At 39.5% G+C, this 23,744-nt stretch overlaps 4 protein-coding genes and 1 non-coding gene across 7 annotated transcripts; 2 read left to right on the forward strand and 3 right to left on the reverse strand.

Annotated features, from left to right (window-relative positions):
• Positions 1–3,594: 3,594 nt before the first annotated feature.
• On the reverse strand, positions 3,595–5,070 carry LOC108805997 (uncharacterized). Its single transcript, XM_056985861.1, has one exon. It carries the CDS (start codon positions 5,068–5,070, stop codon positions 3,595–3,597), a length of 1,476 nt encoding a protein of 491 aa, XP_056841841.1.
• Positions 5,071–5,517: 447 nt separating this feature from the next.
• On the forward strand, positions 5,518–12,159 carry LOC108856764 (kinesin-like protein KIN-14B). The gene is made up of 22 exons (XM_018630646.2): positions 5,518–5,866; positions 6,106–6,229; positions 6,409–6,495; positions 6,586–6,756; positions 6,834–6,940; positions 7,047–7,178; positions 7,295–7,473; positions 7,569–7,730; positions 7,844–7,935; positions 8,054–8,205; positions 8,408–8,581; positions 8,685–8,831; positions 8,984–9,154; positions 9,262–9,330; positions 9,416–9,471; positions 9,558–9,756; positions 9,938–10,129; positions 10,223–10,414; positions 10,510–10,860; positions 10,972–11,070; positions 11,152–11,292; positions 11,362–12,159. Exons 1-22 carry the CDS (start codon positions 5,693–5,695, stop codon positions 11,974–11,976), a joined length of 3,786 nt encoding a protein of 1,261 aa, XP_018486148.2. The 5' UTR covers positions 5,518–5,692; the 3' UTR covers positions 11,977–12,159.
• Positions 12,160–12,176: 17 nt separating this feature from the next.
• On the reverse strand, positions 12,177–15,905 carry LOC108837026 (ubiquitin carboxyl-terminal hydrolase 17). Its single transcript, XM_057010640.1, has 12 exons — positions 15,287–15,905; positions 15,118–15,191; positions 14,475–15,031; positions 14,286–14,371; positions 14,041–14,126; positions 13,797–13,959; positions 13,581–13,695; positions 13,351–13,508; positions 13,164–13,248; positions 12,870–13,082; positions 12,714–12,775; positions 12,177–12,642 (listed from the first exon to the last, which is right to left on the reverse strand). The coding sequence occupies exons 1-12, from the start codon at positions 15,592–15,594 to the stop codon at positions 12,321–12,323; spliced, it is 2,229 nt and encodes a 742-aa protein (XP_056866620.1). The 5' UTR covers positions 15,595–15,905; the 3' UTR covers positions 12,177–12,320.
• A 172-nt stretch (positions 15,906–16,077) lies between these two features.
• On the forward strand, positions 16,078–16,159 carry TRNAS-GCU (transfer RNA serine (anticodon GCU)). The gene has a single exon. It is a non-coding gene; the product is annotated as a tRNA-Ser (tRNA).
• Positions 16,160–16,277: 118 nt separating this feature from the next.
• Positions 16,278–21,988, reverse strand: LOC108833074 (uncharacterized). 3 transcript variants are annotated; one of them, XM_056986358.1, is made up of 21 exons: positions 21,691–21,987; positions 21,328–21,384; positions 21,121–21,238; positions 20,879–20,973; positions 20,622–20,779; positions 20,275–20,531; positions 19,888–20,193; positions 19,723–19,810; positions 19,529–19,634; positions 19,161–19,432; positions 18,968–19,088; positions 18,654–18,878; positions 18,376–18,569; positions 18,117–18,284; positions 17,913–18,018; positions 17,703–17,837; positions 17,394–17,546; positions 17,115–17,315; positions 16,846–17,040; positions 16,693–16,764; positions 16,278–16,607 (listed from the first exon to the last, which is right to left on the reverse strand). In XM_056986358.1, exons 2-21 carry the CDS (start codon positions 21,361–21,363, stop codon positions 16,455–16,457), a joined length of 3,159 nt encoding a protein of 1,052 aa, XP_056842338.1. In that variant the 5' UTR covers positions 21,364–21,384; positions 21,691–21,987; the 3' UTR covers positions 16,278–16,454. The 3 variants fall into 3 exon arrangements, with proteins under 3 accessions (XP_056842338.1, XP_018462027.1, XP_018462026.1); XM_018606525.2 differs by having other exon boundaries at positions 20,879–21,238; XM_018606524.2 differs by having other exon boundaries at positions 19,161–19,634; positions 20,879–21,238; positions 21,691–21,988.
• Between the last annotated feature and the right edge of the window lie 1,756 nt (positions 21,989–23,744).

Genomic DNA, 23,744 nt, shown 5'->3' on the forward strand with positions numbered 1-23,744 from the left:
TCTCATTTTCTATTACTTGCGCCTCAACCCATTCCTCAGCCTCTCGATATGCCTTGATAACAATCTCTGCCGGAACTATATCTCTCCCCTGGAACAAGAATTCATTTCTAGCCTTCCATAGCATCCACACAATCCAAGGCCACACCCGAGTGATGTGAGTAGGAAAACTCCGTTTCTGCTTCAGACCCAACAGATAACTTACATTTTCAAAAATTGAGGTCTGGTGAAAGCCAAACTCGGGAGTCGGGATTCCCGAAGAAGCCCATACTTGTCTCGCCACCGTACACTCAAACAGAATGTGATTAATCGATTCTCCTTGGAGACCACAGACCTGACACCTTTCATCCACTTTCAAGCCTCTCAACCTGATCAGATCCGCAACAGGGAGCGCCTCGCTTAGAGCTTTCCACAAGAACACTCTAATCTTTTGCGCCGTACCAACCTTCCAAACTTGCTCCTTCAAACAATTTACCGAAGGCTGAGAAAGCACCTCCGGATGCAACGCCATAGTTTTTTTGGAGGAGGCTAGCCAATATGCGGACTTGACGGAGAACTGACCACTTCGATTGAATTTCCAAACGTGAAAGTCGTCTCTAGAGACCACTGGTTGATTTTTTAAAATAATCTCCACATCACCAGGAACAAAAACTTCATTCAGCGCATCTAAATCCCATCTCCGAGTGGATACATTAATCAGAGCACTGGCCCTAAGATTAACATCAAACCGGTAGTTTTTAATCCAAGGGACTCTCATTCCTTCTACTGGATCCTCGATCCACTTATCAATCCAGACTCTTGTATTTTTCCCATTGCCCACTCTATGTTTGAGACCTTTGATCAAGAGGTCTCTTCCATAAAGCAAACTTCTCCACGCATAAGAAGGCCTGTCTCCTAACACTGCCGACAAGAAATCTCCTCCAGGGAAGTATCTACTTCTTAGAAACCTCGCAATTAAGCCTTCTGGTTGAGATAATATTTTCCATGCTTGTTTAGCCAGCATTGCTTGATTGAAGACCTCTAAATCTCGGAAGCCCAAGCCTCCCTGCTTTTTTGGTAAGCACATACGATCCCATCCAACCCAATGAATTTTCCTCTGATGTGCATCAGTTCCCCACCAAAAGGCAGACATCATACTCGTGAGTTTTGCGATGACTGTTTTTGGCAGTTTAAAACATGACATGGCGTACACTGGTAATGAAGATCCTGTTGATTTCAGTAAGACCTCTTTGCCTCCCTGAGATAGATGGCGATAGTACCACACCTCCAATCTTCCTTGTGTTCTATCCTTAAGATAAGAGAATAGATCCACTTTAGAGCCCGAGAAACACTCCGGTAATCCAAGATATTTACTTGCTCCTCCCTCGGTAAAAATCTCCAAAAGGTTCTGAATAATGTCCCTTGAATCACCACTCACTTTATCACCAAAGGTTATCGATGATTTCTCCAAGTTTATGGTTTGCCCTGTTGCATCTTCATAGAACGAGAGGATTTTTTTAAGAGCCGATACTTCCACCTGAAGCGTTCTACAAATGAACAGGCTGTCATCAGCAAACAACAAGTGGTTTATTGCTGGACCTTCTTCTACAAAACTCATCCCATGGATCAAACCATTCCGTTCCGCCACGTTTAGCAAATGAGTGAGACCCTCCGTGCACAGAACAAACAGGAAAGGTGATAGTGGATCACCTTGGCGTAATCCCCTGTGAGGATGAATCAGTCCAAAAGGATGATCGTTAATCAACACCGCAAAGGTCACCGTTGAGACACACATCATCACTAAATCAACCCATGTTGGAGAGAACCCGATAGCCAACAATACACTCCTCAAATAGCTCCATTCAACGCGGTCATATGCCTTGGACATGTCAGTTTTCACTGCCATATACTCGCTTGCAATCGAAGGATGTGCTTTCAACGCGTGCACCGCTTCATGAGCAATGACTATATTATCAGAGATGAGTCTGTCCCTGACGAAAGCAGATTGATTGACGGAGACAATGTCTTGTAAAAAAGGTTGGAGTCTTCTGACCATAATCTTAGAAACCGTTTTATACAAAACGGAACAAAGACTAATAGGTCTAAGATCTTTCATCAGTTCCGCATCGTTGATCTTTGGCAAAAGACAGAGGTAAGTAAAATTCCAGTCTCTAGGCATGGATCTGGATTGAAAGACCTCTTGAACCTCTTTAGTGACCTGATCCCCTATTATGCTCCAATACTTCTGAAAAAACCGTCCCGTCATGCCATCGGGGCCTGGCGCACTATCTGCTTTGATAGAGAAAATTGCCTCTCTAACTTCATCTCTTGAAACTGGTCTGATGAGCGCATCATTCATCTCCTCAGAAACTCTGGGAACCATACTCTGTAACACAGGCTCATAAGAACGTGGATTTGACGATCTGAACAGCTCTGTAAAATAGTCTATCGCCACTTCCGCCTTGGCTCCTTCTGACCACTGCAAACTGCCATGTTTGTCCTTCAGCCTAGAAAGCTGGTTTCTTGATCGGTTCGTTTTGACTGAGTCGTGGAAGAATTTGGAGCTGCGATCTCCATAGACTAACCATTTATCTCTGGACTTTTGTTGCCAGAATAACTCCTCCTCCTTGTAAGCCTTGATCAAATCCTTCTTAATGATGTTAATCATGAAAAAACAAGGATATGATCTTGACTGCATCCATTCCAGTCTCTTCTGCAGTAACTGAATCTTATCTTGTGCATTGAAAACTCTCTGTTTTTTCCAGCAACTTATAGCCGATCTGCATCTTTTAATTCTCTGCGAAACAGAAAGATTTCTCCCATTTGAATTTGATGTCCAGGCACTCCTTATCTGATTATTGATCTCAGGTTGCATCAGCAGTTTTTTGTCAAACCTGAATTGTCCTTTAAAAGATTCCTGAGTAGCACAGAAATTCATCCAAACCGGCCTATGATCTGACCCTCGCTTCTCCAAAAAGGTTTGATTACAACCTGGAAACAGATCATGCCATGCTTGATTCCCAAAACATCTATCCAGTGCACATTGAATCCATTTTTTCCAACGCATACCTCCCCAAGTAAGCTTGTCGCCTTTGCTTATTAACTCTTCCATTCCACAACTTTTAAGCATATCCGCAAAAGGCATGAAGGATGCATCAGAACGTCTTGGACCACCAGTCTTCTCCTCATTACACAGTATCTCATTAAAATCACCAATAAGACACCAAGGTTCTTTTCTATTTACACCAATACGTGTTAAACGCTCCCACACAATATTACGACCTTCACTTCCTGGAATCCCATATATACAAGACAAGAAGAAGGTATTATCACCATACTGCACTAGACAGTCCAAAAGATTTTTATCAGCATATTTTACATCGATTTTTATGTTCTTCTTACAAAACAGAGCCAACCCCCCGCTGTACCCATCCGGACTAACAGTATATACACGGTCATAGCCCAACCAGACCTTAGTATCAACCAAAATATCTCGAGGCTTCTTCGTTTCCATCAAGAACAGAATCTCCGGAAAATGTTTCTTACGCATCTCCCGCAGACGTTGAATTGTCAGGCCTTGAGGCCGCCCCAAACCCTGACAATTCCAACTCATAATGCTCATTGGGGATTGGGCTGTCCCTCATTCGGGACTGCCTTAAGGCACTGAGCCTTCATTGTTGACCTGCCTCCATCTTCCTGCTCTACTTTCTTTCTCTTCCTACTTCCAATCTCTTGCTTCCCTTCCCTCCTGTCTTCAAGGTCCTCTTGGTTCTTGATCTTGGAGATCGCAGCATTTGCTTTTCTCACTCCTTTGGGAGGACGTCTACGAGGAGCAAACCTTCTTCTGATCGTTCCGGAAATTCCAGGTTCCAAAGAGCCTGCCCGGAAAACCGTTGAACTTACAGAAGGGGTTCGCTGCTCACTTGCAACGCTGCTTTCATCCGATGCCTCCGAGCCGAGAAGAAGAAGAGGTGCACTGGTTACACTGTAAGAGTTGAAAGCCTTGAAAGCTCCAGCCATAAGTTTATTTGGGTTGACATTCAAATCAAACTCCACTCTCTTCTGAACTTTGTCCCCATACTCAAAAACCGGCCCTTTACCCTTGTTGAGATCACGAGTAATTATCGGCACTGTCTCCAGACGAAGGACAGACCTTTGAGCAACTGGATCTGCCTCTGCCTCCCTGACCGTAGTCCTGAGTTTGTCCACTTTGATGGCTCTATCTTCACCAGTATCTGCCATCATGTACCTTCGCATCTCATCAAGGACTTCTTTGGCTATCTTGGGCCTTCCGGAACCTGGATCTATCCCCATTTGTGTCTCTTCCAAAACCCCATACAGAGGATCCTCTAGGTTCAGCTTCCCAACATCAATTGGTAATCTCTCCATCACCTTCTGTCTTCTTGCTTGAGCCTCATCCTGTCGCTTCTTTATCATCAGGGGACACTTGGGCTTCTCATGATTCAAGCATTGACATTCATGGCACCTCTTTTGCACTCTTTCATAATTGAAGTGAATGGTTACTTCTTTCCCTTTGACGTTCAGGACTCTAGCCATTCTCAGCGGATGCGCAACGTTGAATCGAACCTGAACTCTAACAAAGTCCTGAGTAATGGCCTTTGTAGGATCAAAAGCCACGACAATGACTTTCCCCACCATATCTCCCAGCGTCGTCAATGCTCCAGTAGTGTAGTAGTTTACTGGAATATTGCTTATCCTCACCCACAATGGAATGAACTGCAGATAGTCGTCAGGAGGGTTTTCCACCCATCGCTCCAGTACAATGACCCATTCCTTATACGTGTGAACTCCTTTCTCCAAAACATCTAACAGGTCATGTTCTGTCTGGAAGATGAACTGAAATCTCTCCTGAGAAAGAGCTACTCCTCTGACTTTCCCCTCTTTTCCCCACTTGCGAGGCATCGTTATGATGAGACCCGGCATACGCTGGTAATCCGGGTTTAAGATTCTTCCCATAAGACTCAGACGATTTTCTTCCACCGAAGTAAACTCTGGTAGATCTGGCATGATAAACGGTTCTTCTTCCTCCTCCAGTGTTAGAGCCATTAAAGCTCTATCCATAGCCACAGACATGCTTAAAAACTGATAAAATCTTAGAAACCACGAAAGAAACTTGCCAAACACAAGACTTGAGTTTCTGAAGAACACAGCAAAAAACACTCAGAATATCTTTAATTTTACCCAAAAGTACTTGAAAGTTGCAATAAGAGGATAAAATTTAATAAACCCAACGTGTTTCAACCACCTCCACTCACAAGGAAACGTAACAAAGACTCTTTCTACTGACACACAGCTATATCCCACTTGGGGTCTCTAGAGAGCAACTTTCTCACTCTTCTTTATCTCACTAAACACATCAATTTGGCGCATTGGTGTCTCTGTCTCGGTCTTATTTTAATTTTTATTATTATTATTATTTTAATTTCAAAACAAAATATAATAGAAACGACATCGTATAAGGTGTGATAAGGAAAAAAAAGTGAGCCTCCGCCTTTGGTTATTTCTTTCTGTTGTTGTTTTTATAAATCTCAGAGAGACAAACCGGAAAAAAGGAAAAAAAAAGGAATAAGGAGGTAATAAATTCAAAAACTTTTGAATGCTTTCGCTTCTTCGAATCTGAGGCTTCCCCCACTGCTGCTTGCGTGATTTGCCCCCAAATCTGGATTACAATTAGGGTTTTTTGTTGTTGTTGAAAATGGCGGAGAACAACAACAACAACAACAATAGGTGGAACTGGGAGGTGACTGGGTTCGAACCGAACAAGTCTTCTTCTTCTCCGATTGGACGGTATTCGATCCCGAAGAACTCGCTTCCACCGCACTCGTCGGAGCTTGAATCTAAGGTTCACAGTTTGAAGGAGAAAGTTGAGGTCTGATAAACATATCGCCTTTTAACAGAATTATTATTATTATTGTCTTTTTAGGTTTGAATGGGAATATGCAATATGTCAGTGACTAATGAGATTATAATGCTATTTTGCGGCTATGTAATTTAGGTGATACTACTTTGATAGAATTTAAGTGTTGAAGAGTGGTTTATTTTATTGCTGTAGTATTTTATTCTTGTTTTAAGAAAAAAGAGTGTGGTGCTTTGGTTTTGGTTGAACAGCTTGCGAAGGATGATTATGTAGGATTGAGACAGGAAGCTATTGATCTTCAAGAGTATTCTAATGCCAAGCTTGCGAGGGTTACTCGTTATTTAGGTGTTCTCGCTGACAAAACTCGTACATTGGGTCAGTTATTACTTTCCCCTCCTTTTCGAAATTTTTGGATAAGAAAATGTTGACAAGATCATAATTCCTTATCTCTTGCCATTAGGGTTTATGTTACTGTTCCACCTGCTTCGTGTTTTGTTATGGTTGAATTTTGGGGGAATGTGTTTTGTTCACTTATTTGCATACCCTTATTACAGATCAACATGCTCTTGAGACTGAGGCTCGGATATCTCCACTTATCAATGAGAAGAAAAGACTCTTCAACGACTTGCTCACCACCAAAGGTGCGCAGATATCTTCCATTACACCCACGTCATCAGTCTTTTTTTGGTTTGTTTCAGTATTTGACCTGAATGTGTTTTTTTACCTTTCAGGGAACGTGAAGGTATTTTGTCGAGCGAGGCCTTTATTCGAAGACGAGGGTCCCTCTATTATTGAGTTTCCTGATAACTGCACCGTGCGTGTGAACACTGGTGATGATACTCTATCCAACCCCAAGAAGGAATTTGAATTTGACAGAGTTTATGGACCTCATGTTGGTCAAGGTGAGATAGATACCTCATGCTCACCAACTGTTTCCTTTACTTAGAATTCTCAACTTAATTCAGTAAATTTTTTTCAGCTCCACTGTTTAGTGATGTCCAACCGTTTGTGCAATCCGCTCTGGATGGATCTAATGTCTCTGTATTTGCCTATGGACAAACTAACGCCGGGAAGACATACACCATGGTTGTCTCTTCTTTCCCCTTACTAAAGTATATATATATATATATATATCTATATCACCCAATTTCTCTCTGTTAATTTGAGCTATACGTTGTTGGCTTTTTCTCAGGAAGGATCTAATCAGGACCGTGGTTTATATGCTCGTTGTTTCGAGGAACTTATTGACTTGGCCAATTCTGATTCAACTTCCACTTCTCAGTTCAGTTTCTCTGTTTCAGTGTTTGAGCTCTATAACGAACAGGTGCTTCCTTTTTAATGTTTCATGTCCTTAATACTTTTGGTTTTCGTTTGTTAGTGAAACATGATAATGTAATGGGAACTGAAGATCATTTCTAATTCACAAACTTTCCTTTTTAGATTAGAGATTTACTCCCGGGTTGTCAGAGCAACTTAGCAAAGATCAATATGGGTTTACGAGAATCTGTTACAGAGCTCTCGCAGGAGAAAGTTGATAATCCATCTGAGTTCTTGAGAATCCTGAAATCTGCACTTCAGAGTAGAGGGAATGATAAGTCAAAGTCTAATGTGACCCATCTGTATGTTTTTATTTCATGCTTAACTCTTATAGTATGCATATAACCCTCTGCTAAGTTGATAACGTTTTCTTTTTGGATATCTACTCTCTTGGTAGGATTGTCTCAGTACACATTTGTTACAGCAACACAATAACGGGAGAAAGTGTAAATAGCAAGCTCTCTTTAGTTGACCTGGCTGGGAGTGAAGGATTAACTGTGGAAGATGACAATGGAGATCACGTAACCGATCTTCTCCATGTTACGAATTCCATTTCTGCGTAAGTTTAAGTGTCCTTTGACCGTTCCCTCTTTTCACTCGCTCAGATAATTCATAGATTGGTTTTGTTTTGTTTTCCTTTACTTACTATGTATATATCTTGGTTTTCTGTAGGCTGGGAGATGTTTTATCTTCTCTGACGGCAAAGAAAGATACAGTTCCTTACGAGAACTCATTTCTTACAAGAATACTTGCTGATTCACTAGGTATATGCTTATGCTTCCAATTACATGGGCCTCTACGTTTACCTCTATATTTTTTTTTGCGTTGAGGATTTCTCCCCAATGTTTCAACTTTCTATTCACTATTTCCTGTAATGTGAAGGGGGGAGCTCCAAAACATTGATGATCGTCAACATTTGTCCAAGTGCTCGAAACTTATCTGAGATAATGTCATGTCTCAATTATGCTGCTAGAGCTCGGAATACGGTACCAAGCCTTGGGAATCGAGACACAATCAAGAAATGGAGAGACTTGGTAAGTGGAACTTCAGTCAGAGCTTATGGTTGAAAACACACATATTAAATTCTATAGCGGAAAGTAAAGCAGATCACTTTAGTTCAGGATTTGTCTTAATTCTTCTGTTAGTGCGATCTCTTTCTCTTTTGGAGTTTAGCTTATTTCTCTGGAGAAGCAGATTTGGAAAATGTAGTTTGAAAAATATACTATTTTCCTGTAGGCAAATGATGCCAGGAAGGAGGTATTGGAGAAAGAGAGGGAAACTCAGCGTCTTAGACTAGAGGTTACGGGTTTAAAACAAGCACTTAAAGAAGCAAATGACCAATGTGTACTGCTCTACAATGAAGTACAGAGGGCGTGGAGAGTTTCATTCACTCTGCAATCAGATTTAAAGGTTCTTCAGTGCTGACTGTGATAGTGTCTGGTTATTTTAAAATTTTCCTGATAAGATTCCTTTCTGCTAATGATTTACTTCTTTTTTTTTTCCGTTCGTGCAGTCAGAGACTACTATGGTTGCAGACAAGCATAACGTAGAAAAGGAGCAGAATTCTCAGTTAAGAGATCAAATCTCTCAACTTTTACAGTCAGAACAGGAACAAAAGCTTCAGGTGCAACAACAAGATTCTACCATTCAAAATCTCCAGGTTGGTACTTCGTTAGTATCAACTTTCTTAAGTATGGCACATTTCTCTACGTAACAGGATATAGATAATGAAATCGCTTTCAAGTAGCCTTCTGAAAAGAAAGCCATGACGTTCACCTTATCTCTTTTCTTTTTTAAATAAATTTGATGCAGTCTAGAGTTAAAGAATTAGAATCACAACTGAGTAAAGCCTTTAATTCTGAGACGACAAGATCGACAGATCCCTCGGAATCTCATCCCAGAGCAGCTGGGAGCACAGTTGATTCCCCTGCTGTTACCAAGAAACTTGAGGAAGAACTGAAAAAACGTGATGCACTGATTGAGGTTATACATTGACTTCCTGTTGGGCACATTTATAGACTCTTCCATATATCGAATATTATGTTTGGACATGGAACATTTTATCTGAAGAGAGTAATTGCTTTCTGCAGCGGTTGCATGAAGAAAACGAAAAATTGTTTGACAGGTTAACAGAAAAGTCAAATGCTGGTTCTACTCAGGTGATTCTTTTCTCTAGCCTACGCTGAGCATACTTCTGTATCAGCTATCCATTTCTTAACCTTTCTCGTCCATTGTTGTAAATAGGTCTCTAGCCCATCATCAAAAGCTTCACCAACAGTTCAGCCTGCAGATTTTGACAGGTAACTAATTTGATCACTTTTGAACAATTTTTTTAATCTACAGTTCTGTCATCCCTTGGAACCTGAGCTGTAATATTCTTCTCCAGGAAAAATAGTGTCGGCGCTTTACCATCTTCAGTAGATAAGAATGAGGGTGGTACAGTTACAGTAGTAAAATCCAGCTCTGAAATAGTAAAAACCACTCCAGCTGGAGAATACTTGACAGCTGCTCTTAATGATTTTGATCCGGAACAGTATGAAGGTCTTGCAGCCATTGCCGATGGCGCAAACAAGCTTCTGATGCTGGTACTGCCACTGGGTTAATAGTTTTCTTTATTGGGTACCCTTTTATAAAATACATGAATGCAAAAAATGTGAGTTGTTCTACCATAATATGAAATAAAAATACTGAAGTAAATTCTGTTTCCCACTAAACATGTATGGCTGTTTGAGATAGGTCTTCAAATGTTTTATTGTTGACTTACAGGTTTTGGCAGCTGTCATAAAGGCTGGTGCTTCCAGAGAGCATGAGATCCTTGCTGAGATCAGAGATTCTGTGTTTTCATTCATCCGGAAGATGGAGCCAAGAAGAGTAATGGATACAATGCTTGTTTCTCGAGTCAGGATATTGTACATAAGGTCCTTACTTGCGCGATCACCTGAGCTTCAGTCGATCAAGGTGAGCATGCATAAATAAATATACTATTAAGAGTTATTTTTCTTTTGGCTCCTGTCTCTCGTTTGCGTGACTATAAGTCCCACTTTCTTTTAGGTTTCTCCTGTTGAACGCTTTTTGGAGAAGCCTTACACTAGTCGAACTAGAAGCTCCAGCGGGAGTAGCAGCCCGGGTAGATCGCCAGTTCGGTACTATGAAGAGCCGATACATGGCTTCAAAGTAAATTTAAAGCCAGACAAGAAAAGCAAGTTGGTATCAGTAGTTTCAAGAATCCGTGGACATGACCAGGTAAGATACTTGATTTTAAGATAATGAATGAGCATCCGATATACAAAACATGTGTTTACATATACAACCTTCTCTTGCTTATAAATTGATATTAGGATACTGGGAGGCAACAAGTAACTGGAGGAAAGCTGAGGGAGATACAAGATGACGCCAAAAGTTTTGCGATTGGAAACAAACCCTTGGCTGCTTTGTTTGTTCACACTCCTGCTGGTGAACTACAAAGGCAGATTAGGTCATGGCTTGCAGAAAGCTTTGAGTTTCTTTCTGTTACAGCAGACGATACTTCTGGAGGAACCACAGGCCAGTTAGAGCTTCTTTCCACAGCAATTATGGATGGCTGGATGGCTGGAGTAGGAGCTGCAGTGCCACCTCACACAGATGCTTTGGGACAGCTTTTATCTGATTATGCAAAAAGAGTCTACACCTCTCAGATGCAGCATCTAAAGGTATGCGCGCTAAAATTATATTCTTATTGGAAATGATTTAGCAATAATTGGAGATCTTAAGATCTTGTTTTGTTTTGTGAGATCTTTCTTACAAGGGGATGTTTTTATTAGGACATTGCTGGTACTTTGGCTTCGGAAGAAGCAGAAGATGCTGGTCAAGTAGCAAAGCTTAGATCAGCTCTTGAGTCTGTTGACCACAAAAGAAAAAAGGTAAACCCCCATCCTCATTCTCACTATCTCTCAAAGAGTTTCTTCTCGTGCCTTAATTTACATGTTCTACTCTTTTAACAGATTTTGCAACAAATGAGAAGTGATGCAGCTTTGTTTACCTTGGAGGAAGGCACTTCTCCCGTTCAGAATCCTTCCACAGCAGCCGAAGACTCGAGATTAGCTTCTCTCATTTCTCTAGATGCCATACTGAAGCAAGTCAAGGTAATATTTGTAACTCTGAGTGTCCTGCTTGATCTTCTATGGTTGATAAAAAGTGTTTGTTTCATGTAGGAAATAACAAGACAAGCCTCTGTCCACGTTTTGAGTAAAAGCAAGAAGAAAGCATTACTTGAGTCACTTGAGGAACTCACTGAACGAATGCCTTCTCTTCTTGACGTTGATCATCCATGTGCACAGAGAGAAATTGCTACGGCTCACCATTTGGTGGAGACAATCCCAGAACAAGAGGACAATCTTCAAGAAGAAAAGAGATCTTCATTAGATTCGATGTCCTCAACGGAAACCGATGTGTCTCAATGGAACGTTCTGCAGTTCAACACGGGAGGCACTTCAGCTCCATTCATCATAAAATGCGGAGCTAACTCCAACTCAGAGCTCGTGATCAAAGCGGATGCACGGATTCAAGAACCTAAAGGAGGAGAAATCGTGAGAGTTGTGCCCAGACCTTCCGTTCTAGAAAACATGAGCTTAGAGGAAATGAAACAAGTGTTTGGTCCGTTGCCAGAAGCACTAAGTTCACTGGCGTTAGCAAGAACAGCTGATGGCACAAGGGCTAGATATTCCAGACTCTACAGAACTCTAGCCATGAAGGTTCCCTCTCTTAGGGACCTCGTTGGAGAGCTTGAGAAAGGAGGTGTCTTAAAAGATACTACCAAATCGACATGAAAAATGATTCTGTTTTTTATGTAAGTATTCTTTGTTTTTTTGTACTGTGAGGCGCTTAATATACTTTTGGATTTCTTTGTATTTGTGTGTACTTTGTAGTATTTTGAGACCACTAGTGATGTTATTGTGTTTAAGAACAGTTTCAGCTAAAAGAAATCTTGGTAAGGCGAGTGAACTTTACAAGTTACAGCTTCAGGCAATTGACCAAAAATTTATTTATTCCAAGTAAGATAGTGTCGGTTTATTAATAAATTATATCACAATTTGACTGGCTAAAAAGATGAAGAAATACATTTTTCTATTTTTTTGTTATTGTTTCAAGTGAAAAAAATGGGACATCAAACTCAATAAAACGTTTGAGTAGATGAAACATGATGATCCTGATTCCAAACCGGTTCAACTCCACCAAACAAGTAATCTGATAAATTCTCAAAACCTGACGAGTCTTTTGTGCTGCATGAGCTTGTCGTCTCTGATGAGCTAAACAGTGATGATAAACTTCCACTGGACAAATTTACTCGTGGCAACAAACTGCTACTACTACTGTCTTTCTCCTGCTTCTTCTTCTTGCTGTTGTTGTTGTCGTGTCTCGACGGGATTGCAGATAAGTTTCTTCTTTCCTTTGATTTCCGACCACCGTTCTTGCTCACCGGTCTGGGAGAATCTCTGTTTCAAAGTCAAAAGTTTTCTCACACATCAAACATTTGGGGGTTTTGATTAATGTTCACACAACTTACCTTGCATAGAGAAGCATGTATGCTCCCTCTAGTAACACAGTCTCTAATGGAACCGGGAAAACCTGCAATAAAGGAATGAAACATCAAGAATTTTAATAAAAATAAAATATAGTAGTATAATAAATAACACTATATAACAATTTTACTGAAACCTACATTGCTGTCATCAATCTTGAACCAATCTCCATGAAGGTTTTTGATGTAGCAAACATAATGACCTGAATATGAAGTGGCATCTAAATGGACCACCACTGCGTAAAGACTATACACTTGATGATGATCCCCTTGATTTGGGTTACTCATATATGGGCCAATATCGAGAAGCTCAGGAAAGTGAATGGGTTTACTCAGCTTCCCAAAGTTATCAGACTGCAATATGAATACAAACAAATCATTATCTTCTGACAAATAGTAGACACTTAGGAAAGAGGATCAAAGACTCTCTCTCACCTGGAAACGTTTCAATACCACAGTAAGAATATTGGGACCTTCCAGTATCATCAGTTTCTTTTTGGCTTTCTGGTAAGATTTACATCTGTGTGGTTGTAAAAAGTAAAGGCTATAAGCTTGGAAAGTACTAGTTCTTAAGTATATGTATATTTAATTTTTAAAAAAAAAGACATGTTCAAGTTTATACCTGTCACACAAGTACCGGTTGTCTCCATCTAGGACTTCATAGGCTGTAAACTGAGCAAGTGCTTCTTCAAGGCTTCCTATATCTCCACCAATCTCAACAGTTAGATCCATCATCAGCTCCGTTCTCTCAGACTTGTGCAGGCATTTCATGCATTTAATCTGTGATGATTTCTCAATAGCTAAGATTTGCTTTGTACTAAAAGCCAAGATTAAGTTGGTAAATATATAAACCTTGGAGTGAAGATAACCACCAAAGGTAAGGCCTATTAAAGTAGTTTCTTCTGCAAAGGAACCAGCTGCATCAGCTTCTTTGAGAAAAACTGATTGCATTGTATCAACAGCACACCTGACATTCTTATGAAACACCAATGTTATTCACCTTTTGCCTCCCAAAAATATATATTGAATAAAAGAAAAAAAGCATAACAACCCATATGATTCATTCACCTTAAAAATTCGTGAGCGTCTTCTTGCTTTCCAGGGCCAAGATGCTTCCCAATCTTTTGTAATCTTGATAAGATTTTGATAGGTGAGAGAGGAGATTCTCCTCCCCTTGACTTTAAAATTAAGAATTCAAACTCACAAACAAAACACCAACTCTTCTTTCGACCTGTAACACAATTCAACTACCAAGATAAGAGATTCCACATACAGTAGAGATAAGAGTGGGTATGGGCTGTGCAAAACTTACATGCTTTAGAATGTAATCCCCTAATTAGGTAAGAAATAAGTGGCCGAGTGAAGGCCAAGCACTGGAGAACAACATTTGCATAACAACTACAAAAATAATCAATCATATAAGTGATAAGCAACAAGTATATATACTTAGCAATATCAATACCAAAATTATCAGTCCATACATTAAGAATGTCAAATGGTCAAAAATACCATACAAAAAAAAAAAAAAAAAAGTTAAAGATGGACAAATATGTGTACCTGTTCCCCAAGTTGACAAGGCCAAATGGCTGTAATTCTATTCTATCACTGTAAAGTTTGACAAACATCTCATAAGAAAAGCTCATCTGCACACACAAAAAGCATCAACATCAATATAGGGGATAGAATCACACTGATTACATTAAAAAGTTGGACTTTGCAATTATATATATATACTCTAGTAGTAACCTCATTGATAGAGCTGGAAGGTTGAGTTAGTTTTGACGATTTAGGGGGTCTAAAATGCTGGACAACTCTTTGCATCGATGTTTTCAGCCCACTACTAGTTGAAGAAGCTTGTGATACTTTAGCTTTTGAAGGTAAAGGAATAGCTGAAGACGACAGTGTAGCAGAAGGAGCACTAGTAGATGGTTCAGACGTCGTTTTCTCATGTCCAAGTGCATTCTTTTCTCCTTGATGTTCCACTGACGTACGTGAATTTTGCGGCTTTGCATCAGGAGTAAGTAGAGTAGTAGCCTTGCCTTTAGAATGCTTTCTAGACGATTCAACTTTCTCTGTGCGATGATGAGACTTCTTTCTACTCAATGGCTTCGTCTCATAGAAATTATCTGTTTTGTTTAGAGAAGTAGTGAAGTCCACAGCTTCAGAGTTGGCTTGTTGTACCTTTTGAACACTAGGCCTACTCGTAGAGATGTGATCAACAGACACGCCGTCATCATTATTCACCACCCTGTCGTTTGTCTCTGGACCATGTAACCCATCTGCTGATGGTAGTTCAGTCTCATCTGCATAATAGACCTCCAAGTCATCAAAAAAAACACAAACAAATAGACAATGGAATTGCTAAAGCTCGAGTCTTTTTTAAACTAACCATGAGGAAGAGAAGGCGAACGACACTGTTCCTTGTGACCTCGTCGCCAATGAAGAATCTGGCACTTGCTAGAACTAATCAATCAAACATATAAGAGAAAGAGTCTTTCACTTTCAGGTGTAAGAAGAGAAAGCAATATAAAAAAATAAAAAGAGTAAGATAACGGAACCAGTAACGGACGGATTTGCATTGAGAGCAGCGAGTAGTGGTGGGGCTGTGACAAACCGCACAACGATAAACATCATCATCATCAGGAGGAGGAACAGAAGAAGAAGAAGAGGAACCGTAGTAGTAATCTACCGTGGCGGCCTCCTGCTCCTCCTCCTCATCCTTTTGCTGCGCTGCCAGATAAGATTCCTCCGTGGCTAAAGAGATAAGCCGAAGAACCTCCTCCCGTTTCACGGCGGCGGATCTCCATTGGCGCCGGATTAGGAGGAAAGCCAGCATCAGACATCCAATTAAGAGAAAAGGAGACATCTTTCCTTCTTTCGAGAGAGAGAGACAAAGGTAAGAATCAATCTGAGAGAGAGAGAAGCCCTAAGAGGGTGATCAGCATTGCGTGCAAAGAGATGTTGATAAATGAGGCAGAGGAGGAGGGTGTAGACGTCGACGGTGATGGTGGGAGTAAGAGGGCAAATGGAATCTAATACGGCGGAGAAGATGATGATGGTGGCGACGGAGTGTAAAGGATTTGGGCATCTGGAGAGATTAAAAGCTAGAGAGAGAGAGAGAAAAGATGAAAATGAGAAATGGTCTGTGTTTGTATGTTAGAGAGAGAGAAAGTGAAGAAAGAAGTGAGGGAGGGAATCAACGTGCACTTGTTTTTTGTCGTTTTACGGTTTCTTTCTTTCTTTTTTTTTGGTTTTGGTCCCTCTCCGACCAAACCGATGTCTCATCATTTATTCTGTTTTAGACTTATATTTTATATATCTAACTGACTAATGAGGCAATAAGCAACAAGTCGCTTTGGCCGAGTGGTTAAGGCGTGTGCCTGCTAAGTACATGGGGTTTCCCCGCGAGAGTTCGAATCTCTCAGGCGACGTTTGTTTTTTTCTAATTTTTCGTAAGTGGAGCCTTACTAGTTGAAGTCACCTTCGCGCGTGTTTTATAACCGCTTCGACTACTGAACTTGCAATGCCAAACACTTTCTACTCGTCTCATGCATTGAACTTTGCTCGTTGTTACTGCTATATAATTGCAACCACTATTTTTTTTCTCTTGTTAACTACATTTACTTGTTTAATGATTTTGTCCAAAATCTCAACATAGTAATGAACCAGAGACAAAAGACTTTGCAGTGAAACAAAAACCGTAAGAACCAGATTCTTCACCGGTTACTAGTAGTTGTATCCTCCTTCTCTGTAGTCTGTAGAATCTTTACATAGCATAGACCTCAGTTCCATCATTGATCTCGGCGGCTCCAAGTGCTCGGGCTTGAGTGCGTTCCCTAACAGACTCTGCATCTGCGTCGCAAAGATCTCATCCAAAACCTGAAATCATCGGAACACAAGATAAGAGACAGACAAAAGGACATTTTTGTTTACATCCCTTGAAAGGGTTTAAAACAAAACTTACAGAAACTGCGATTCTCGGGCCTTTGTGCCAAGTCACATTATCTTTCCTATCTTCCAAAAGACGAAGCACATCCTGAAAGAGAGAAAATGTTTAAGTTAAAATGCCGAAGAAGAAGAAAACACCAATTGCTGCTAATGTGAAATGAAGTCGAACCTGTCCCAACCGGTCCCAGATTCCTCTGCAGACAGATACAAACACATCGGGCAAGAAAACGTTGTGCAGGTGATCGATGGTTTTGTCTAGCACATCCTTCAATGCCATCATTCGGTTTCTAACATCCGGTTCTGCTGTGGTTTCCCTCAAGTCGTGGATGATACTCTTCAGCTTCATGTGACTTTGTATCCTCGTCTGTTTAACACAAAATAAAATCATCAAACAAGGGTTTTCAACATAGAACTAAATCAAGTTTTGGAGTTACATACATTCTCAGCGAGTTTCTCCACTAGCGCTTGCATATAACTTCTGAACTTGGCTCTTAGCAACACTGTAACTTCACTTAACCGCTCTCCCAAGATTCTGTTTTCTCCCTCAGGGATATAGGAGTTCCAAGATTTAAACCGGTTCTCTATACTCGGTCGTAAAATGTCAAGCACTCTTTTCATCGAGTTCAAAAGAACTCCAAGCTGAAATTTTACCAAGATTAAGTCATTGTCTTCTCTACTATTACATCCAAGAAAACGACAATAAGTAAGTAACATTACCTCTTTTGGAACAGCGTAAGGGTTAGGGGCGCCTTTGGTGAACTTCTGGACAATTTTCAGCCCAAAGATCTTACTTTCCTTTAACGGAGATATAATCTCAGCAAATTGTTTCTCCATCGCTTCAACTATTGCCTTCTCTGCATCTGCTACAACCTTTATTTCAAGGAGCAAACACCAACACATTAGAAGAAGGAGAAGATAATAAAGCTCAAAGACTGATTCGTGCGACGTGAGGCCATTGTTTCTGAAGTTTACAGAAAGTGGAATTCAAAGAATGAAAATAAGTTTTATTTTTGCTGTGTCACTTACTTTCTCCAAGGATATTGCATATTCTGGCCAACGCCTTATGATAATATCATATTCGTCTAGTGTCCCATTGAGTCTGTGATACATCTCGTCAACAAAAGGAGAAGTCAATCCCGAGATCTCGCCACATGGTTTTACCTGGAAAAAAAGAAGGAAAAAATGTAATGCAACTGCGTTGGAAGAAAGGCTTTAGCACGTTACAATTAGTAGTACCGTCTCTAGCTTGCAGAGTTCGTATAAAACGCGTCTTTTCTCTTCAATCCAACTTGTGATATACGAATAAAATAGCTCTTTGGCGTTAACACCACCTTTAATAGGACTGCAAACATGGCAACAGAATATGTAAGCGCCCATCGGTAACATGAAAGTGCGAGAAGGAGATATAAAGATAGAATTATAGGTATTAGTGAAGTTTACTTTATGTTCCAGCTAGAGATATCTCTCTGAAAGTCAGCAGTTGTGATAACAAGGTCAACAACAGGAGTTGATGGTCCAGGAGGAGGCCATACGAGAAGAAACTCCCGGAGCCTATTGCAGAGATCCACGCTATATATTGAAGCTGAAAGATTTGGAAGGTCTATAAAGCTGCTTGAGAGTTGACAGAAAGAATCATTAGAAAATGTAAGAGTTAGACATATATGTTGCACATCTTTGACTTGAAAGTCTTAAAACAAACCTTGGGAGCACATTGCAGTTATGGATCGCTATGTCAGTGGATATCTCATTCTTAAAGCTCAATATTAGAGACTTCATCTTTTGATAAGAAGCTGTAAGTGCCATCGGATCAACTGGTGCAGCACCTTCGCTACGGTTGTTAAGTAAATCGTTTGTTTCCAATAAATGTCTCCTCGACCTCTTCTTTGAAGCAGCCTAAATTGTTTCCATAGGTGATCGATCACAGATATGAATAAGAAAGTAAGTTCCAAGAAACGGATAAAAGAGATTGATTGATACCTGAAAGTATCTGCAAAGTTTCAGCTGTGCCTCAGGGGTTAATACGTCGTTGAGAAGAGCATAAAGCTTGACAGATGATTCTATCGCCGGTGCTGGAGTTCCTGTAGCAGACTCAAATACATCTTTCATCCCGGAGAAAGACAGTTCGTCAAGTGATTTATAATTCTCAAATGCTGAAGCAAGGATCTGCTGAATTTGTTCGTCAATTTCCCCAAGTAATCGGTTCTGTCAACAAGGCACCAAAAAAAGTTGAAGTAAGCAAGCTAATAGAAAAAGTGAAGATAAACAATTTGAAGATCCAAGCTATAACCAACCTCTTGATGACTCAATACAGACTTGTGGTTGCTTTTCATTATTATAGGGAATAGAAAATCATATATCAGATCAAGACAGTCCTTGGTAGGGGAAGCAACATCCATGACATAAGAAAGATATCTGCAAAATTTCACAACACTGCTTAATTGCCGCAAAGATAATTTAAGACATTCAAAACCATTCAATTATTACCTTAATCTTGTGTATGCGTCTGAAATCCCATAATATGAAGCGAATCGAGTAATCATCCAGTGCCATGGCCCCTTGAACACTAGATTTCTTCGCTGAAATCGTTCTGCTTTCATAGCCACCTCTAGGATAATATCATATGCTGAAGTTTCCGCCACCAATCCACACTTAGTTTTTTCATCTAGACTGCTTGAATAACTCAAATGAAGTTGGATTTTCCCAATATATTCATGCTCTGGTTCATGATATATTGGCCACCACCGCACCTTCTCATTCTGGTTCAGCCAAAAGAAAAACAACACACTTAAAATCTTTTTTTTTTGAAAACATGAAGCTGAGAAAGATAGAAATAGAAAGAGAGAGAATCTTACCGGATCATCAACTATAGCTGCTAGCTGAGCTACAGCACGACCAAGAAGTTGCCCTTTCGAATCTCGAACTTCAGTGATCAAATCATCACCAAGACTGTCTGGCAAGCTACAAGAGAAATGTAAATTAAGATCCACCTATGAAAGAGTAGAAAGATATGTTCTTAATGATCACGTGAACAAACAAGGACACATACAAAATAAACGCCTCGCCGGATCCAGGCTGCGTCTTAATTTGATCCTCTTCAGCAGAGCTCTTTAACCTCAATGAACATGAATATGTTTCTGGAAACGAAAAAATAATCAAATACAAATGACCAATATAAGACAGTAAGTAATATCCAAAGCACAATGCAAATTACCTTGTACTGTTTCATAAGTTTGTGGTCCAGTGTGAGACGCAGCCATTTCGTTTTTAACAGCTTTTGAGACCTGTTTAAGGTAGCGAGCAGCTGCCTGCACGTAAGCCAGACTTTGACGTGAAAATGAACCATTAAGAGGAACATGAGGAGTGACATGAACTTTCTTCGCTGCTTTCCATCCAGAAGATAGAGTCAAATTCAATTCTGTGATATTGCGACGAACAACTACGAGCTTTTCCTTCGGGATCGTCAGTGATGCAATGTTACAGCCAGGTGGTGGATCTAATCCCATTTTAATTTTACGAGCTGTACAAAATCAATACTGTTATAAGCACAAACGCTGCAGAGATGATACAAATGTTCAGAAGCAATGTGAAGAGAGTATACCTTGGACTCTAATTTTTCCGATGGTCTTCTTAGTTTTTGGAGCAGATGCCTCGGTGACCAACTCACAAGGTCCCTTCCCAAGTAACTCTTCTTCAGACTGAAGGAAAAACTTCTCCAAACTGAATGCATTTCGCATTGTCTTGCATTCATTATTCAGGAAATAGGAAGCTTCGCTGACTCTATCCACAGACGATGAATGGAGACATAGGCGCATACAGGCTTCATATGCGATCATCGCAGACCATGGACCTTGCTCACTGCATTCAAACAGAAGAAAATTTTAATACAGAGAACAAAGAAAAAAAGCAACAAACTATAAGGCAGCTATGTAAGTCCAGTTACTCAACCTTGCGTGAAAGGTTGGGAAACGAGGAAGCAATGAAGTCGTTGAAGTGATAGTCCCGTTCTGGGTCCTTCCTGTAGTTCCAGCCTCAACATTTCTTCTTGTTTCACATTCGTTATGCGAAGATATAGTATTGCTCCTCACACCACAAGCCTCAGCTTCCTGTAAACATTATATAATCAATTCAAGAAACTTCGTGTTAGAAAAATCAGGAGTAAAAAGAGGTTTTTCAAAAGTGTGAAGGGGGTAAAAGGAATGTACTTGGTTGCTGGTAGCTGAGTCTGACAAGTCATCTCCACCAAAACCAAAAGCCTTTGCACCGTTACGCCCAAGTCCTCCACCATTATGAGCTTGAGCTGCCAGGTGAGGGAAGCGAACATGAGTTTTATAGTCTTGAGGAGATGGTAGAGGCGAGTGGTGTCTCTCGTGCGTATCATCTTCATCGGAATCAGAAGCAATGTCCATATCTGAACTTGAGCCACCGTTGTTTTTATTATGATTACCTCTAGGAGGAGCAGTCCTGAGTCCAAAACCATGTCCAGCTTTCACGCCATTACCATTGGCAGCAGACTTAGCATCAAATTTACGGTTACCAATCGTCCACCTCGAACCAACATGCTCCTATTTTTACATGTTCAAACGCAAAAAAAAGAAGTAAATAAACAAACAGTAGAGGTTGGTTGAAGTGAGAAGCAGATTGAAATCATTACCTCTCCTAAGCTTCTCAGTCCTGCTTCCCTGAACATAGCTCCTTCTTACCTTTCGACCTAAATTTCAGAAAAGTTTCACTAATGATCAAAAAAAAACAAAACAAAATGCAGAGAATCCAAAACTCAATATCCCTAAGCACATAGCAACTGAAATCGATTTTATACAGCACGAATCGATGGATTACACAAGCAAAATTCAAGTGAAACGAGAAAATACAATGTGGAAAGATGAGAACCACTTTTTCTCTCTGACTGGCACGAAATTCACATGGAAGAGAGAGAGGCGAAATCGTGAACGGAAACTCGCGAAATCGATCTACTCATCTAAACACGAAATCATCAGTCGAATGCATTTTAGCTTACCACTACTAACTAATCCGAAGATGGAGATTTTTCTCTGTGAGAGAAAAGCAAGCAGCAAGTGTCAAACCGATATTCCCCCCAGTAAATTGAAGAGAAAATAGATAAAATCATTCAAACTGAAGGAAATAATATCGGGCAGTGACAGTCATTGAGTCGCCGTCGAATTCACTAGGATTGAAGAAAAAAACGAAAACGATGGATTAGAAAAGGTAATAGCGAAAGATCGGCGGAAGATCGTATATTCCTTTTCCTTTTAATTTCTTCAGTGTGTCTTGTGTTTAGTAAAACTTGCGCCATCTAGGAAAATAAAAAATATATACGGTGAAAAGGATTTGATGAGAGCGGCGTTGGATGGAGACGTTAGTTAACGGTGACGGAGACTTTATGACGAATGCGTCAACCCCACGTGGCAAGTGGAGACACGCCCTTTTCCTTCTATAACGGCAGCGTTACGCTCGCCTCTACCCAAGTCTGTTTAACCACTGTTACTAATCTATCCTATTAAAAGTGAAGTACAAATGAGAATTTACCCTCACTTTTTCTCATTATTTACAACAAAATGCCACTGTCATTAAACACAGAATTTTAATTAAATATATATTCATCTTGCATTCACGGGTCTCTCATTTTCAAAGCCCAATCCCCTATATATTAATTGGGGAGCATTATTAAAGTTACAACTTATAGTACAAATCTGATGTGTCACTCTCTCAGCCTTCCTCAGCTTCCTAATTAAATGAACATTTTTTACTAGACAATTTACATTTTATGCAATCGCATGATATGAACCAACCTACTTTATATATACTACCGAGAACTTACTATTGTAATGTGATAGACGCATGATTCATTAAACCGGTTATCACATTTAACTTTATGGTTTTGACTTACCTTTATATCGGTTACACTATAATTACAAATGACTAATTAATTTCATACATGTTTTGATCTTTTCACTAGATCGATAAACCATAATCGTGAGAAAAATATATTTATTTCTCTGACCGCAAATACATATGCTAGATTCAAATTTAAGGAAAAAAAAAAATACATATGCTAGATATTCATTGGTTAGATACCAACTAACAACATCAGAATGAACTAACAATTGTGTGAAATATCTGGCTGTCATCGTACCCTGCAACATATATATCAACTGCCAATGACTCAATTTTATTTATCTCTATCACCATGACTCAATTTTATTTATCCCTATCACCATCTAAAACATTATAATTAAACATAAACACCACCAACTGAAACATATTAACCATTTTCAATTATGGATCGAACATCTGACAGTTGATATAAAACTAGGTGCATCACCTAAAACAATAATAAGGTATTGTTGGTAGTCCTGCATATATACATTGTAGCGGATTTTTTTTTAACTGAAATTTTCACAGATTAATATATCATATACGATATTTCTTTATTTTATTGATTTCTGAAAGCAGTAAACCATTGGATAGCTTTCTCGATAGGCTGTAATTATAACATAACCAATATCCGCAAAACCGAAGTTTTTACTGAGGCCTTTCCGCCCAAGTATTCCCTGCCATATAGTCAATAAAATATTTGTTAGGATCTTATTTCTATAATTTGATTAAAAAAATATCACAGAGGCTATACCTAATTATATACTTCTTCTATTACCACCATCAAAAATACCATTGTAGATTTTTTTTTCTGTTGGTTCTCTTTTGACATAGTAAGTAAACATAGAACAGAAAAAGTGAGTCTATATGATATAGCAAGTCCAATAATCTATAGTAAAAACTATATAAACCAATATTCGATATATTAATAAATATGCTAAATTAAAAAATTTCTTAAGTCCTGATTTGAGCCGTTTCAAAATATAACACAAATCGAATAAAATAAAAAAATAATATTTTTTTTAGAAAATTCTATGTAAATATATAATCCAACTAAATTCATAAAGTAATATTTATATAAGCACAAACAAAACATTGTATTATTTGTTTATATTCACAATGAAATTCATCTCTATTTTTTCTTAACACTTCTTTATATTTCGATAATATTTACTA

This window comes from Raphanus sativus, chromosome 5 (genome assembly GCF_000801105.2).
Source record: "Raphanus sativus cultivar WK10039 chromosome 5, ASM80110v3, whole genome shotgun sequence".
NCBI lineage: Eukaryota > Viridiplantae > Streptophyta > Magnoliopsida > Brassicales > Brassicaceae > Raphanus > Raphanus sativus.